This window comes from Hoplias malabaricus, chromosome 3 (genome assembly GCF_029633855.1).
Source record: "Hoplias malabaricus isolate fHopMal1 chromosome 3, fHopMal1.hap1, whole genome shotgun sequence".
Lineage (NCBI taxonomy): Eukaryota > Metazoa > Chordata > Actinopteri > Characiformes > Erythrinidae > Hoplias > Hoplias malabaricus.
Genome location: NC_089802.1, coordinates 20,201,369 through 20,214,491, shown reverse-complemented (window position 1 = coordinate 20,214,491; position 13,123 = coordinate 20,201,369). Strand labels below are relative to the sequence as shown.

General features: G+C 37.0%; 1 protein-coding gene across 3 annotated transcripts in view; it reads right to left on the bottom strand.

The window, feature by feature from the left end:
- plcd3b (phospholipase C, delta 3b) overlaps positions 1 to 13,123 on the bottom strand; it is a 33,686-nt gene that overhangs the window by 8,701 nt on the left and 11,862 nt on the right. For 2 of the 3 annotated variants that reach the window (XM_066664965.1, XM_066664967.1), the window contains exons 5-11: positions 12,258 to 12,387; positions 10,247 to 10,472; positions 8,457 to 8,658; positions 8,177 to 8,318; positions 4,426 to 4,578; positions 2,607 to 2,744; positions 2,016 to 2,187 (exon numbers count right to left, since the gene is read on the bottom strand). In XM_066664965.1, the coding sequence (XP_066521062.1) occupies positions 2,016 to 2,187; positions 2,607 to 2,744; positions 4,426 to 4,578; positions 8,177 to 8,318; positions 8,457 to 8,658; positions 10,247 to 10,472; positions 12,258 to 12,387 (1,163 nt within the window). The remainder of the gene's footprint in view (positions 1 to 2,015; positions 2,188 to 2,606; positions 2,745 to 4,425; positions 4,579 to 8,176; positions 8,319 to 8,456; positions 8,659 to 10,246; positions 10,473 to 12,257; positions 12,388 to 13,123) is intronic. The other variant, XM_066664968.1, reaches the window with a different exon arrangement.

Genomic DNA, 13,123 nt, shown 5'->3' with positions numbered 1-13,123 from the left:
TCGGCTGAAAAAAAACATTTGAAATGAATCGTGTTTCCATCCACTTCGATTTTGTGAATAAACATCAGATGACTTCTCTGTGATCAGGGGTGGCATCGAAACGAGGGAGATTTGAGTGAGGAGATTTGAACAGGTAGTGTGACAGCAACACTACCTGTTGCACCCCCGTGCTCGCTGTATGTAAATATACATTTCTAATTAATTCATGAATGAGCTGTTAATTAAAGAGTGGGTAATTATAAAGTGTATATTGTTTAATATACACATAAAACCACACTAGTCATATTCATGCAGATATAGTAGGTGTGAGTATGTGTGTGGCCTGAGTAATACCATGATTCCTGGCCGGATCAACTGTCCCAGCTTACAAATGAAACCCAGCAACACAAAGCTGATTTACATTTAATGTTACTTAGTAACACTGAGATGTGCAACCAGAGAAGAACACACCAGGCACCAAACATGCTTTGGCTGATGCTGAACTGTGAACTAAGTCCCGGTCCACACTGATCCCTATATTTTTTAAAACAAAGATTTCCCTGCCTTTGAAAAAGGCTGCATTATCATACCAGTCCAGTAGGGGGCAAAGTCATGAAGCTACAAAATCTAGATCTTAATAGTCCATTATATATTTCTAATTCAACATCTTTTATACTTATTCATATATGGGATTCTGAAATCTAATGCGGGCCTGGAGGTTGTGGGTTCGATTCCTGCTCCGGGTGACTGTCTGTCAGAAGTTGGTGTGTTCTCCCTGTGGGGTTTCCTCCGGGTGCGCCGGTTTCCTCCCACAGTCCAAAAAGACACGTTGGTAGGTGGATTGGCGACTCAAAAGTGTCCGTAGGTGTGAGTGTGTGAGTGAATGTGTGTGTGTGTCTGTGTTGCCCTGTGAAGGACTGGTGCCCCCTCCAGGGTGTATTCCCGCCTTGCGCCCAATGATTCCAGGTAGGCTCTGGACCCACCGCGACCCTGAATTGGATAAGCAGTTACAGATAATGAATGAATGAAATCTAATGCTATCTGCTACACTGTACATACACTGTAGTTGTATGACTTCACAATATAGGGAGTGAGGACCTGTGTGTGTTTCAGCCAGAGACAGGTATGCTTGTTGACGTTATCGTTTAACGATCTGAAATTTTCCTTGTCCACAGGAGAACAGTGACAACGATGCTTTCAAAAATCTTCACCTTGGGGAGCGTTTTTGCAAACCTCCAAATTCAGTGACGTAAAATTCTGTTTCCGTGTGGACGGGAGGCCAAAAGTAGACAAAAACCTTTGTTGTTAATCCATGTGGACGGGATTTAAATCAACTGAATTAAAGGCGACATTCACAATTGTAATTACAGAAAACCACTTAATAATTATAAAAAAAAAGATGTTTCCTCACCATTTGCTAGCTCTCCCTTCTATTTCCATGCTGGAAACTAGTCTACTGTGTGTATGGAACTCTAGGGTGAGTAAACAAGTTTAAAGAGAGAGAAGAAAAAAAAAAAAAGTTTCTTCTCTCTGCTCATGGGAAAGAAACAGCAAAGGGACCTCCAAGCGTTGAAAATCATGAAAATAGATGAGGATATAGTTTTGTTTCTGATCCATAGGTGGGTGACATTGACTTATCTTTGATGGTTTAAGATTAATTTTGTAGGAACCCACTCTTAATTTGGGAGTTTGCTAACAACATGAAAGTAAACAGAGTAATAGTGCTATTAGTTTCTGTGGTAATTCAAACACTGAATAAAAATTTCAGCCATATTCAATTCATTTTCCTCCTCAAACATACCATTCCACCTTTAAAGATGCAGAGCTTCTGAATGTAAACAAAACAGAGAGAACTGCATTTACCTACAATTGTAAACACAGCTAAGTAGTAAATGGGATCAATTTACAGTCTGAGGCAAGCATATTATTGCGCTTGAGAGGTCTCCATGGTAACACGCAGACATAAATACTGCATTCACAGAAACAATTCAATACACACAAATATACACATGAACACACACAGACAAACAGTGTACCTGAATTTTTGATGTGTTTAAGGGCCTCGCTCTCAGAGAAGGAGGACATCTCATTGGGGGCTCTCTTTGTTGCCTGATCAAACCCCTTGAAGGGAACGCTGCGAGTGTACACCACCAGATCAGAAAGCTCTGGACTCAGCTTAGACACCTTCAGAGGAGAAGCACACGTACACTGGAGTGCAGTGGACAGTCACATGCAGTAACACACAAAGTGGGACAAAATAAAAAAAACTTAAAATAAGAAAAACTCAAAAACAGACAAACAACTCAACCCAACACAAACAGAAGGACATTGAAGACCATGATTACACACAAAAATGCATGCACACACAAGCACGTAACAAAGATTGATTTATAAACTGTCGATTGCTGAGAATTGAAATCGTTCATTTTCTAAATAAACTCCATCTGAATGATATAAATATTTCCCAATCAAAGAACCCATCGCAATGTTTCACAATTACCTAGAACAAAATGAACATTTTATCCCTTTTCGTTATAACAGAGACAATATTCATGGCTATCCATGTACAGTTTAATAGCTATGAAAACACACATTCCAAACTGTTAAATGGAGGCCTGTGAACCCACCTTCTTGCCCTCTGTCTTTGCCTTGGCTTTACCCTCTGCTTTAGTCTCGTCCTCAGAGCAGCTGGAATCAGATGAGCTGGAGTCCTCCTGTTGCACTCGTTCCTTCTTTCCCTTCACCAGAATCTTCCCTTTTAGCTCCTAATGCAACACACACACCCACATCAGATTTAAAAATAAAACCATTATATTTCGGAATCTGATTTCTTACCAAAAGAACACTGTTCAGACTATGATTCTGTTTCCTAAATAATTGTGCACAAGGATTTGTTTGAAGGAGCTGCCAGTACTACAAGTTGTGTCACACATGCACTACAAGCCTAATTTTCTTACTGTTTATTCAAGCACATCAAGCACTTGATGCTATGCACATTTCAACAAGTACTTTTGCGGAAACTGCATTTAAATATTTTCTGAATAAAGTCATGCAAATATTTGTGCTGAGAACTGGCGTTCTTAACAATTTTCCAAATAAAATTGAGGAATAATTCATCTCCACAGAGTAGAAGCATTCAAAACAAATTAAACATATCTTTGATAATAACATGCATGAGCAGTGCTGAATGAGAGGTGGAGGATTGTAGTGGCTGATAACACTCAACACATTGTTTGCATTACAGCACTGACAAAAATATTTAATTATATACTTTAGTAGGAAGCTGCATCCATTAGGGACAACACATACCTTAGCCAAAGAGCACAATACATAAAAATACAAAAAAGTATCATTCATGTAAAACACGAGATATTTACTTCTGTAGACAATGGAACAATTTAGAAACAATTTAGAAACGGCACATTTTTATCCTGAACGAAATGACTGAACCTGTTTTTTTTTTTTGTTTTTTTTTAAATTACAATGGGATATTTAGTCACACTCCATGTTCTACCTCCTGTTAAATACAAACACAGTTTTGAAGATTTTGCAACAGAATATCTTGGTGATATGTGACTTGGAGGAAGACAAAGAATTTATAATCTCAACAGCATTATTTTAATTATTTTGAAGACTAAATTGTAAAGGAGCCCTTGAACAAGTCATTTTGAATTTACTGAGGGCTCTTGGAATCTTGACACATCACAGGTCCAAATGAGTGTTCTGATAAACGAAGGCATTCATGAAATCCAATAAGCATCAATGATATTTAGTTATTGTACTCAAAATAATGCAGGTTAGTCTTTAATCATGTTGTATTATTGGTTTACAGATACGGTTAGAATTCCCATATTATACAGCCCCGTATGAATGCATCTCACACACACAGTGGGAGAATGAGAGAGAAATAAACACAAATAAATATATGCAAACACTGTAATCCACCAGACTCCATTTGACCATGTTCTGATTTGAGGAAACATTTGTTTCTGGACAGGATTAGCAAAGTGCATTAGTCAGTGAGATGCCCGCCAAAGTCTGGACACGACCCACCTCTAAAAGCATTAGAGTGTCAACAATAGAATCAACAAAAGTAGAGGGATTTATATATGTTTCTCTGATATTTCCTCATCTCCACCCTAGTCATAGGCCACAGCAGAAGACTCAAAATGTTCCTCATTTCATCATTACCAAGATGGAAAAAAAAATTTAAAAGGACATGGCTCCTCAGGCATTTTGAGCATACGATTCCAAGTGGAAAATCAAAGAATAACAACGAAGCTAGAAAATCAAACAAGGTGGAAAAAGCACATGAATAATTACAAACGGCTTAAAATGGAAGAAACCAAAATATCAAATACAAGGCAAAAAGACACACAGACAGATGCCTAGACAGACAGAAACATGAATGTGGAAAATTGAAGTATATGTTTAACTGTGCAGTACCTCTGGTGAGGGAAGTCTTTCAGAGAGCTGGTCGTTGACAGGCTTTGTGAGAAGTTTGTCCCCCAGGATGGAGTGCAGCTGCCTGGCCATGATGGCCTGCTGCTCCACTGAACAGTGGTTCTCCAGAGAGAGAATCAGAGGATACGGAGAGGTCTAAAGGATACATAAAGGGGATAGATAGAAGGAAAGTAATTATACATATTCATGGCAACTGGGAACAAATCACTGAAAAGATACTATGACTCAACATGCAGATATATGTAAAGCAAAAACGTGCAATACTGAAGAAACATTACCACTGTTTGCAGGAGGCATACTCTAGACGCTATATAACTTTATTTTCTGAACATTTTCCCATTTCCCCAAATTTCACAATGTGTATAGTCAAAACATAGAAATTATATCAAAGGGTATTTATTTATTGATTCATCACTTTCCCCGCAGTTTAGCTTCCACCAGTTCCACCTCTTTGTTCGAGCTCTCCCAATTACATTAAATGTCATCAAAATGGGAGTGAGGGCAAACAGATGCAAGCCAACTACAATTTTTTAACGGCTGCTAATAATGCACCACTGCACAGCTTAGTGTGCTTAGGGAAGAGCACTTACTGCCTGGATTTTTTTTTATGCCAGCTAACAGATGCCCATTTTCACTAGCATATTTCTTGTGTGAGGGGAGAAGGAGGGCCAGTTGTGCTCTCTATAATCACTGGGCACTGAAAGAACCACTGATGTCCTGAGCAGAGGCATATCTGGTGTCTTTCGGCATCTTTAGGTTTGGACTGAAGCTACTATAATGCTACTTTAGCTAATATAGTACAGGAAATGTATGGGAGTGTTCAGACGACACTTCTCAAACTGAAGCAATGAGCACTTAAACAAAAAACACCTTTTCTGGTTCTCAGTATAGGACTGAAAGATCAATCATATTTATACAGAAGTGACCATTTACAAACAGCAACTACAAATTTTATCATATCCTATATTATGAAATTAAACCCTATCACACATAATTTGAGCTGATTTTACATGAGCCATTATAATCAACCAAACAGCCATGTCAACACATCCACATCTAACCAGCAGTCTAGCACATATTGAGTTCAAGCCAGAAAAAGCATTGGTCTCCTTGACTGAACAAAATTTTAAATTTAAATTGCAGCACCATCCTTGATATTAACATCAAAGATGCCTTCTCAGTGCAGCCTCCCAGCATGGAGGAAAAGCAGGGGCTGTAAAACAACTGAAAACCATGATTAACTGAAGCTGCATTTGAAGAATGATATATTTTTGTGTACAAATAAGTTTCAAAGTATTTTTTGTGTAACGTAAAACTATTTCACAAGAATTTATAATCTCAACAGCATTATTTTAATTATTTTGAAGACTAAAATGTAAAGGAGCCCTTGAACCAGTCATATTGAATTTACTGAGGGCTCTTGGAATCTTGACACATCACAGGTCCAAATGAGTGTTCTGATAAACGGAGGAATTCATGAAATCCAATAAGCATCAATGATATTTAGTTATTGTACTCAAAATAAAGCAGGTTAGTCTTTAATCATGTTGTATTATTGGTTTACAGATACGGTTAGAATTCCCATATTATACAGCCCCGTATGAATGCATCTCACACACACAGTGGGAGAATAACGTAAAACTATTTCAAAATCCAATCCAAACATTCTCCTGATCTTTTTTCATTTTATGGCAATTAAAAGTATTTAAAATGACTATTGTCATTTCATTCAAATAAAGAAACTAAAAATTAAGTCATATGAAAATGGCAAGTGATTAGAATTTATTCGTCACTGAATTCATTATGAGTTCCATGACAGAAAAAGGACTCCAAAAATGCATAGATTTGTCTTGTCCTTTAATGGCATGGTGGTGCAGCAGGTAGTGTCGCAGTCACACAGCTCCAGGGGCTTGGAGGTTGTGGGTTCGATTCCTGCTCCAGGTGACTGTCTGTAAGGAGTTGGTGTGTTCTCCCTGTGTCCGCATGGGTTTCCTCCCACAGTCCAAAAACACACGTTGGTAGGTGGATTGACGACTCAAAAGTGTCCGTAGGTGTGAGTGCTTACAGATAATGAATGAATGAATGAATGTTTTGTCCTTGGGGATAAAATTCTATCCAAAATCTTATCTGTTAGTTTTTGTTTAGAAGATTTAAAGATGATGTTAGTGATTTTGAACGTAGTGTATTACAGCTTAATTTTTATTGATTTATTTACAAATAAAATTTCTGTATACATTTTTTATACAACATAACAGTTATAATAATTTAACAAAAGAGAGGGAGAAAGTTTGAATTTTGAATTCAAAACCATAAATAGCTTTACAAATTATTTGTCCACCTAATACTATAATTTTGTGGGTATTCAGCATGGGGGTGGTGCAAATGGGGTCTGTAGGGAGAGGAAAACACAGAAAAGTGGGACTGGAGTTCTGAGCAAGTTCTACTTAGAGCTAGAAGGCTGAACCTCTAAACTGCTCCCACCAAGGGCATTTCTAGACTATGTGTTGAACTGGGGCACACACAGACTTGTCAATCAGCAGCAGGGGCATAACTCTGCATCAAGCAAAAAGCCGTTTAAATAGATGAAGTGACCCATAAATACAAAGCCACAGAAAACCCATAAAGACCAGGTATTTTGCTTGGGACGTGGATCATTTTTAGCACTGCACTGACATGGTGGTGGCATGTTTTGCTGGTATGTGGATCAGACCCAGCAGTTCTGTTAGAGTTTGTAAACAGAGTCAACTCACTGTATTAGGCCCACCTAAGTCTGGTTCACTTTATAGATGTAAAGTCAGAGAAAGTAGCTATTCTTGCTGCACAATTTGTTTTAGCCATACTCAAGTACTTCATATTTGTATACATCATTTAGTGAGAACAGTCCATAAATAAATAATAGACAAAATCTATGACCAACAATCCATGAGCAAACTGGCTCTGACAAAATAACAGAAAGGAGACATTGAACAACCCAGAAAATGCTTTAAAAGTTAAGTAAATAGATAATTACTTGATCTTACTGATTCTAAAATGCAGATGAAAAAAAAATACATAACAAAAAAGATTATATTAAAGTGGAGATTCCTCTGCCATGGATGGGAGATTAAGAACAAATTAACTAATTTAACTATTAAATTAATTTTGCTTTGTGCTCTTTCCTGAAGAGTATAAATCTACTCAGTTTTGAGGTTGTATTATCAATGCCTCTTATGAGTTAGCATAAATAAAGCCTATGCTAATGTAACTGATGGCTTTACTAGTTTAATTAATACCTTTACTTTAGTGGTGTAATACATATATTTGGTAGGTTATACAAATATATGCAGCTATCATCTAAACATATATATGATGTACATTGTCTGCTGTTGGCTGATATTCTTTTATATATTTACTAATATCCATTAATCTGTGCAAAAATAAAAAAAGAAGGGAAATAAACAACAACGTACATTGGCTCTGAATGAAAGTTATCTGCTCAAGCCTTTGGAAAGGTGTTGGGGCATTTTGCGAAATGTAGTACCTGTGGTGGGTTTGCATGGGTGTGAAAATTTACTTTTTCTCCACCATTACTTTACTGCACCAGTACAATGGTTCTAAAGACACCACTCTATGCCCAATGAGGCATTGCAAAACATAGGAAAAATACTAATTTACCAATGATACCAACCAAAGTCCTTGTGAGCATAAACAATACCATGGTACAGCAATTAATGTCACAATTTTCTATTCCCACCTTAAAAGCATATTCAGCAATGGTCTCCACCACCTCCCTGAAAGGCACTTTGGAGGTTAGGGTGTGTCCGTGGTAAATCACCGGCTCCTTATCTCCGTCCCAACAGTCCAGCTCAACGCAGCGACAGCCATGGCTAAGTGCCCTTCACAACACAAAAACACAGACACGCACACACAGGCACACAGACACAGATGGAACAGGAAAGGGGTGTGAGTGAATTTAAATCTAAAAGCAAATACCTGCAAGTTTGTGCATGTGAGTGTAAACATGGGTGTTTTACCGGATGTAAGGATCGGAGCTGCTCTCACCCATGAGCTGGTCTTTAGTAAGGTAAGTGTTGTGTGAAGAGGAGATGAAGTAATGGCTAAGAGGCTGATTCATGTCCTGATAGATTTGGCCATGATCTGGATCAAAAACATCATTCTCCTTTGACAGCATGTACATGGTAAAGCCATTGGCCGTCATCAGCTGGTTCTTCTTAGCTGTGTTGATCAAAACATCAGTTCATTAGATCATTTATCAAAGCAGACTACCAGGAAATAACCTACAGTGTTTAATAATATAAATATAATTTGGTTGCATAAACTTTTATTCTATTCTAATATGTTACTCCTGTACAATTAGGAATACAATATCTGCCATAGCATTAAATAGACCTCCCTGTTTCTACACTGTCTGGTTTATTATACAACATATAGGTGTACGTTTTATTTCTACAGTTACAGACTGTAGCTCACCCATTGCTCTGCATACTTTGCTAGCCTTGTCATGGCCCACAGAGAACCCATAAAGACCTGGTATTATTTGAGATGTGGATCATTTTTAGCAAAAAGCCGTTTAAATAGATGAAGTGACCCATAAATACAAAGCCACAGAAAACCCATAAAGACCAGGTATTTTGCTTGGGACGTGGATCATTTTTAGCACTGCACTGACATGGTGGTGGCATGTTTTGCTGGTATGTGGATTATACCCAGCAGTTCTGATAGAGTTTATAAAAACTGAGTCAATTCAGTGTGTTAGGCCCATCTAAATCTGGTTCACTTTAAAGATGTAAAGTCAGAGAAAGTAGCTATTCTTGCTGCACAATTTGTTTTAGCCATACTCAAGTACTTCATATTTGTATACACTATGTAGTGAGAATTGTCCATAAATAATAGACAAAACTATGACCAAAAATCCATGAGCAAACTGGCCTTGACAAAATAACAGAAAGGAGACATTGAACAATCCAGATAATGCCTCAGAAGTTAAGTTAATAATTAAATATACTATTTTACTGATTCTAAAATGCACAAAATAAAAAAAAAAATAAAAAAAAGAGTAATATTCGAACTGTCAATGACAGTGTGTTTAATAAACAGCAGTTCAGAATAACAAAAATCAAACCTTATACATTTAATAGAACTAAGTGAAACCAGGTTTTTCTTAGGATATTTAACTTGAGCAAATATTTACTGACTCACTGCTGACTAGTTAGTCAAATGCCTGTGAAAGATAGCCATCACTTCCAGCCCTTAAGATCAAACCAGTGCAGTAAATAATCATTTTTCCTGGGCCAGTTTTGTGCTGGAGAAAGGAAAACAATAAAAGAATAAAATATATGGTGGTGTATTAGTGTGTGTTGCACTTGTACGACTGGATCAGACACAATAGGACTGCTAGAGTTTTAAAGCCCTGTGTGTTTAATAAACAGTAGTTTAGAACAACAAAAATTACACCTTATATATGTAATATAGTGAAACCAGGTGAAACCAGATTATCCTTAGACTAATGAACTTGGGCAAATATTTACCGACTCACAGAGTCAGAGACAGAAAATAGTCTGACTGGTTAGTCAAATGTCAAAACCAGTGCAGTTTAATAATCTTTCTTCCTGAGTCATTTTTGTGCTGGAGAAAGGAAAACAATAAAACAATGTGCTGTTTCCCTGCTAGGCTACAATCATAAAACACTTTGATTAGGGTAAAGACATGGCAGAGTCTAATATAATAAGTAAATATAAAGTTTTAAGTATATAATATATACGAGTATATAAATAAGTATATTAAAGCAGGTTGTTGTTCATACCCCACTCATTGAGCTCATATGTTAGGATGAGGCTCTGTGCATGGATGAGTGTGTTGTCCTCTCCCTGGTCTTTCAGGAACTCCTTCAGGTCCACAGTGGATAGCACACGGCCATTAGAGGAGTACTGACGGAACACTGCATCCAGCTCAGGACGACGCAACAGCTCCCGACAAAACAGTTCAATCTCTCCATATTCCAGACGACCGTTCGCTGACTGGTCACACTTCTGTAACAAACACACATATACTAGTGGTCTCAGGATATATAAATATACACACATATATATATATATATATATATATATATATATATATATATATATAAATAAAAGCAGCACATAGCAAAGAATAAAGATGGACTACAAAATTATCTACCACTAGACTAACTAGCATACTGAGGGATATTAGAAAATATAAATATAAAATTTTACTTAATTAATTCAGATTCACATTTTTAATGGTCAGGGCCCCCACAGAACCACCAAACAGCAGTATGATTTGGGTAGTAAACCATTCTCAGTGCTACAGTTATTTGCCTGTGGTGTGTTAATGTGTGTTGCGCTGGTACAAGTGGATCAGACACCAATAGTCCACCAATCAAAAATATCCAGCCGACAGCATCCTGTGTCCACTGATGAAGGACTAGAGGATGACCAACACAAACTGTATAGCAACAAATGAGCAACTGCCTTTGAATTTACATTTACAAGGAGGACCAATGAGGTAGGTGTGTCCAACAGCGTGTACATTGAGTGGACGCAGTGTTTAAAAATGTGAGCAGCGCTGCTGTGTCTGATTCACTCATACCAGCGCAACACACACAAACACACAATCACCACTGGGAATGACACCTGCTCTGTGGTCGTCCTGTTAGGGTCCTGACTATTGAAGGGGGATAAGAAAGTATGCAGAGAAACAGGTGAACTACAGGCTGTAATTGTAGAACTACAAAAGAGCCCCTGTATGGTCAGTGGAGCTGTGAAATGGACAGTGAGTGTAAATACAAGGCAAGTGTTTTTAATCCAGACTGTTCAGTGTAATTCTCAGTGTTTTATGGCTTTCTTTGTCATTGTATAATATGCTGTGGCTCTGTTCATTAGGCTGGACATATCTAATAATTCTGAAATTTGATTTAAGATTCCTAGGTTGCTAAATACAATTTGCACAAAAAGGTGCACAAAACTACAATATTACTATCACTTTATTCATGTATCAGCAATCAAACCGGTTTAATAACCACTGAAGTAGTGTGTACCAATAACAATTGATTCAACATTAAAAAAACCTTCATTACAGTTAAAGGACAACTATGTTGGTTTATGTTTTGCTCTCATAATTCACTGGCTGGGCTTGCATTGTAAAAAATTGAGTATTAAATCTGGGATTTATTTTTTCTAATGTTGCTGGGAGCTTGTCAATCTTTTTTTTTTTTTTTCGAGCCATGCCCTGTTCATATTGTGATTGTGTTTCAAGTGTTTTTATGTGTTTCAAGTGATTTAATTAACTTTGGTCACTGTATATATATATATATTTTTTTTTTTTTTGGTCAATGTTAACATTGGATTCTTTATGTTCAGTGTCATCTTCACTAAAGTTGAAATGACAGACAGCATTTTTCTTTGGTGCAAGCCGCTCAAGTAACTCGGATGATGTTCAGGTTCTCTTCCATGTTTTAAGGGGACAGTACATGAACACACATTGGGGCCATATTAACAGAATTAATTTTAGAAAATGAATAGAATTACAAGAAGAAACAATTTAATTGATATAAGTAAGTTTATGTAGATAAAATGTTCTGAAATCAATCATTTGAAACCCTTCTCATTCCATTTTCATTATTGTGTTTCAGTTTACAATATTTTGCCAGTGATTTTGATGATGTAGCAGATTTCATGTGGAAATGATGCACACACATTCGGAAAAAGTAAATTCAGTGTTGCACTTTTTTTCAGTGTCATTTATAGTTAAGTTCAGGAGTCTCTGTGTAGATTTGCTATCAACCTAGAGTTTACCTTGAACAGGCTGAGGGCGTACTGCTCATTCAGGTCTATGTTGATCATCTGGAGGAGAGTCTGAACTTCATCATATGTCATCTTCCCATCATGGTTCACATCTGCCTGTCTCAGGTAAGCATTAATCCAGGTGTGAGGAGTCAAGGGTTAATGCACAATGCTCCTGATACAGCTAAAAGCTATGTAACATTAACTTTATCGCTAACAATAGTCTTTACATATTTTACATACCATATTTCCCCTTTCTACCTTGTGCATTTTTAAAGAGCTAAGCAATAAATAAATAAATAAATAAAGTTAAAAAACACATCATGGAAAATCAATAAATAATATGCTTAATTAAAGTACTAACATGAAGGTGCCATAGAAAAAAGCACCAAAAACAAAACCCCCAAACAAACAAACAAACAAACAAAAAAAAAAAAACAACTACAGAGTAGTTGCACATGATCTTATAAAAAGTCTTTTCATACTTGCCCAGAAGAACATTGGAACTAAATGGATACAATAACCATTTTAGTAAACATCAAATAATCCAAGCCTTCACAAAGACACGAAAGAGAGAGTGAATTAATGTCTTTTTTGTATGCCTTGTTTGTTCTGCAGGTTCTAAATCAATGTTCAATCTTCTTAAAGCCATTAAAGAAAAGTACTAGTGTGGACATAACTGACAAATAACAAGGCTGCTGATTTTGCCAAAATGAACCGTTAGACAAGTTGTTCAAATGCAAATTGCTAGCAATCAGTCACCATATTTCCCCTTGCTACCCATTTTTGACAGCTAACCAAAAACCATGCTCATTGCTAAGTGTTGGCTAAGGGTATAAAGCCCTTAGGCATTTGAGATGAGACAGTGACATTTCTGA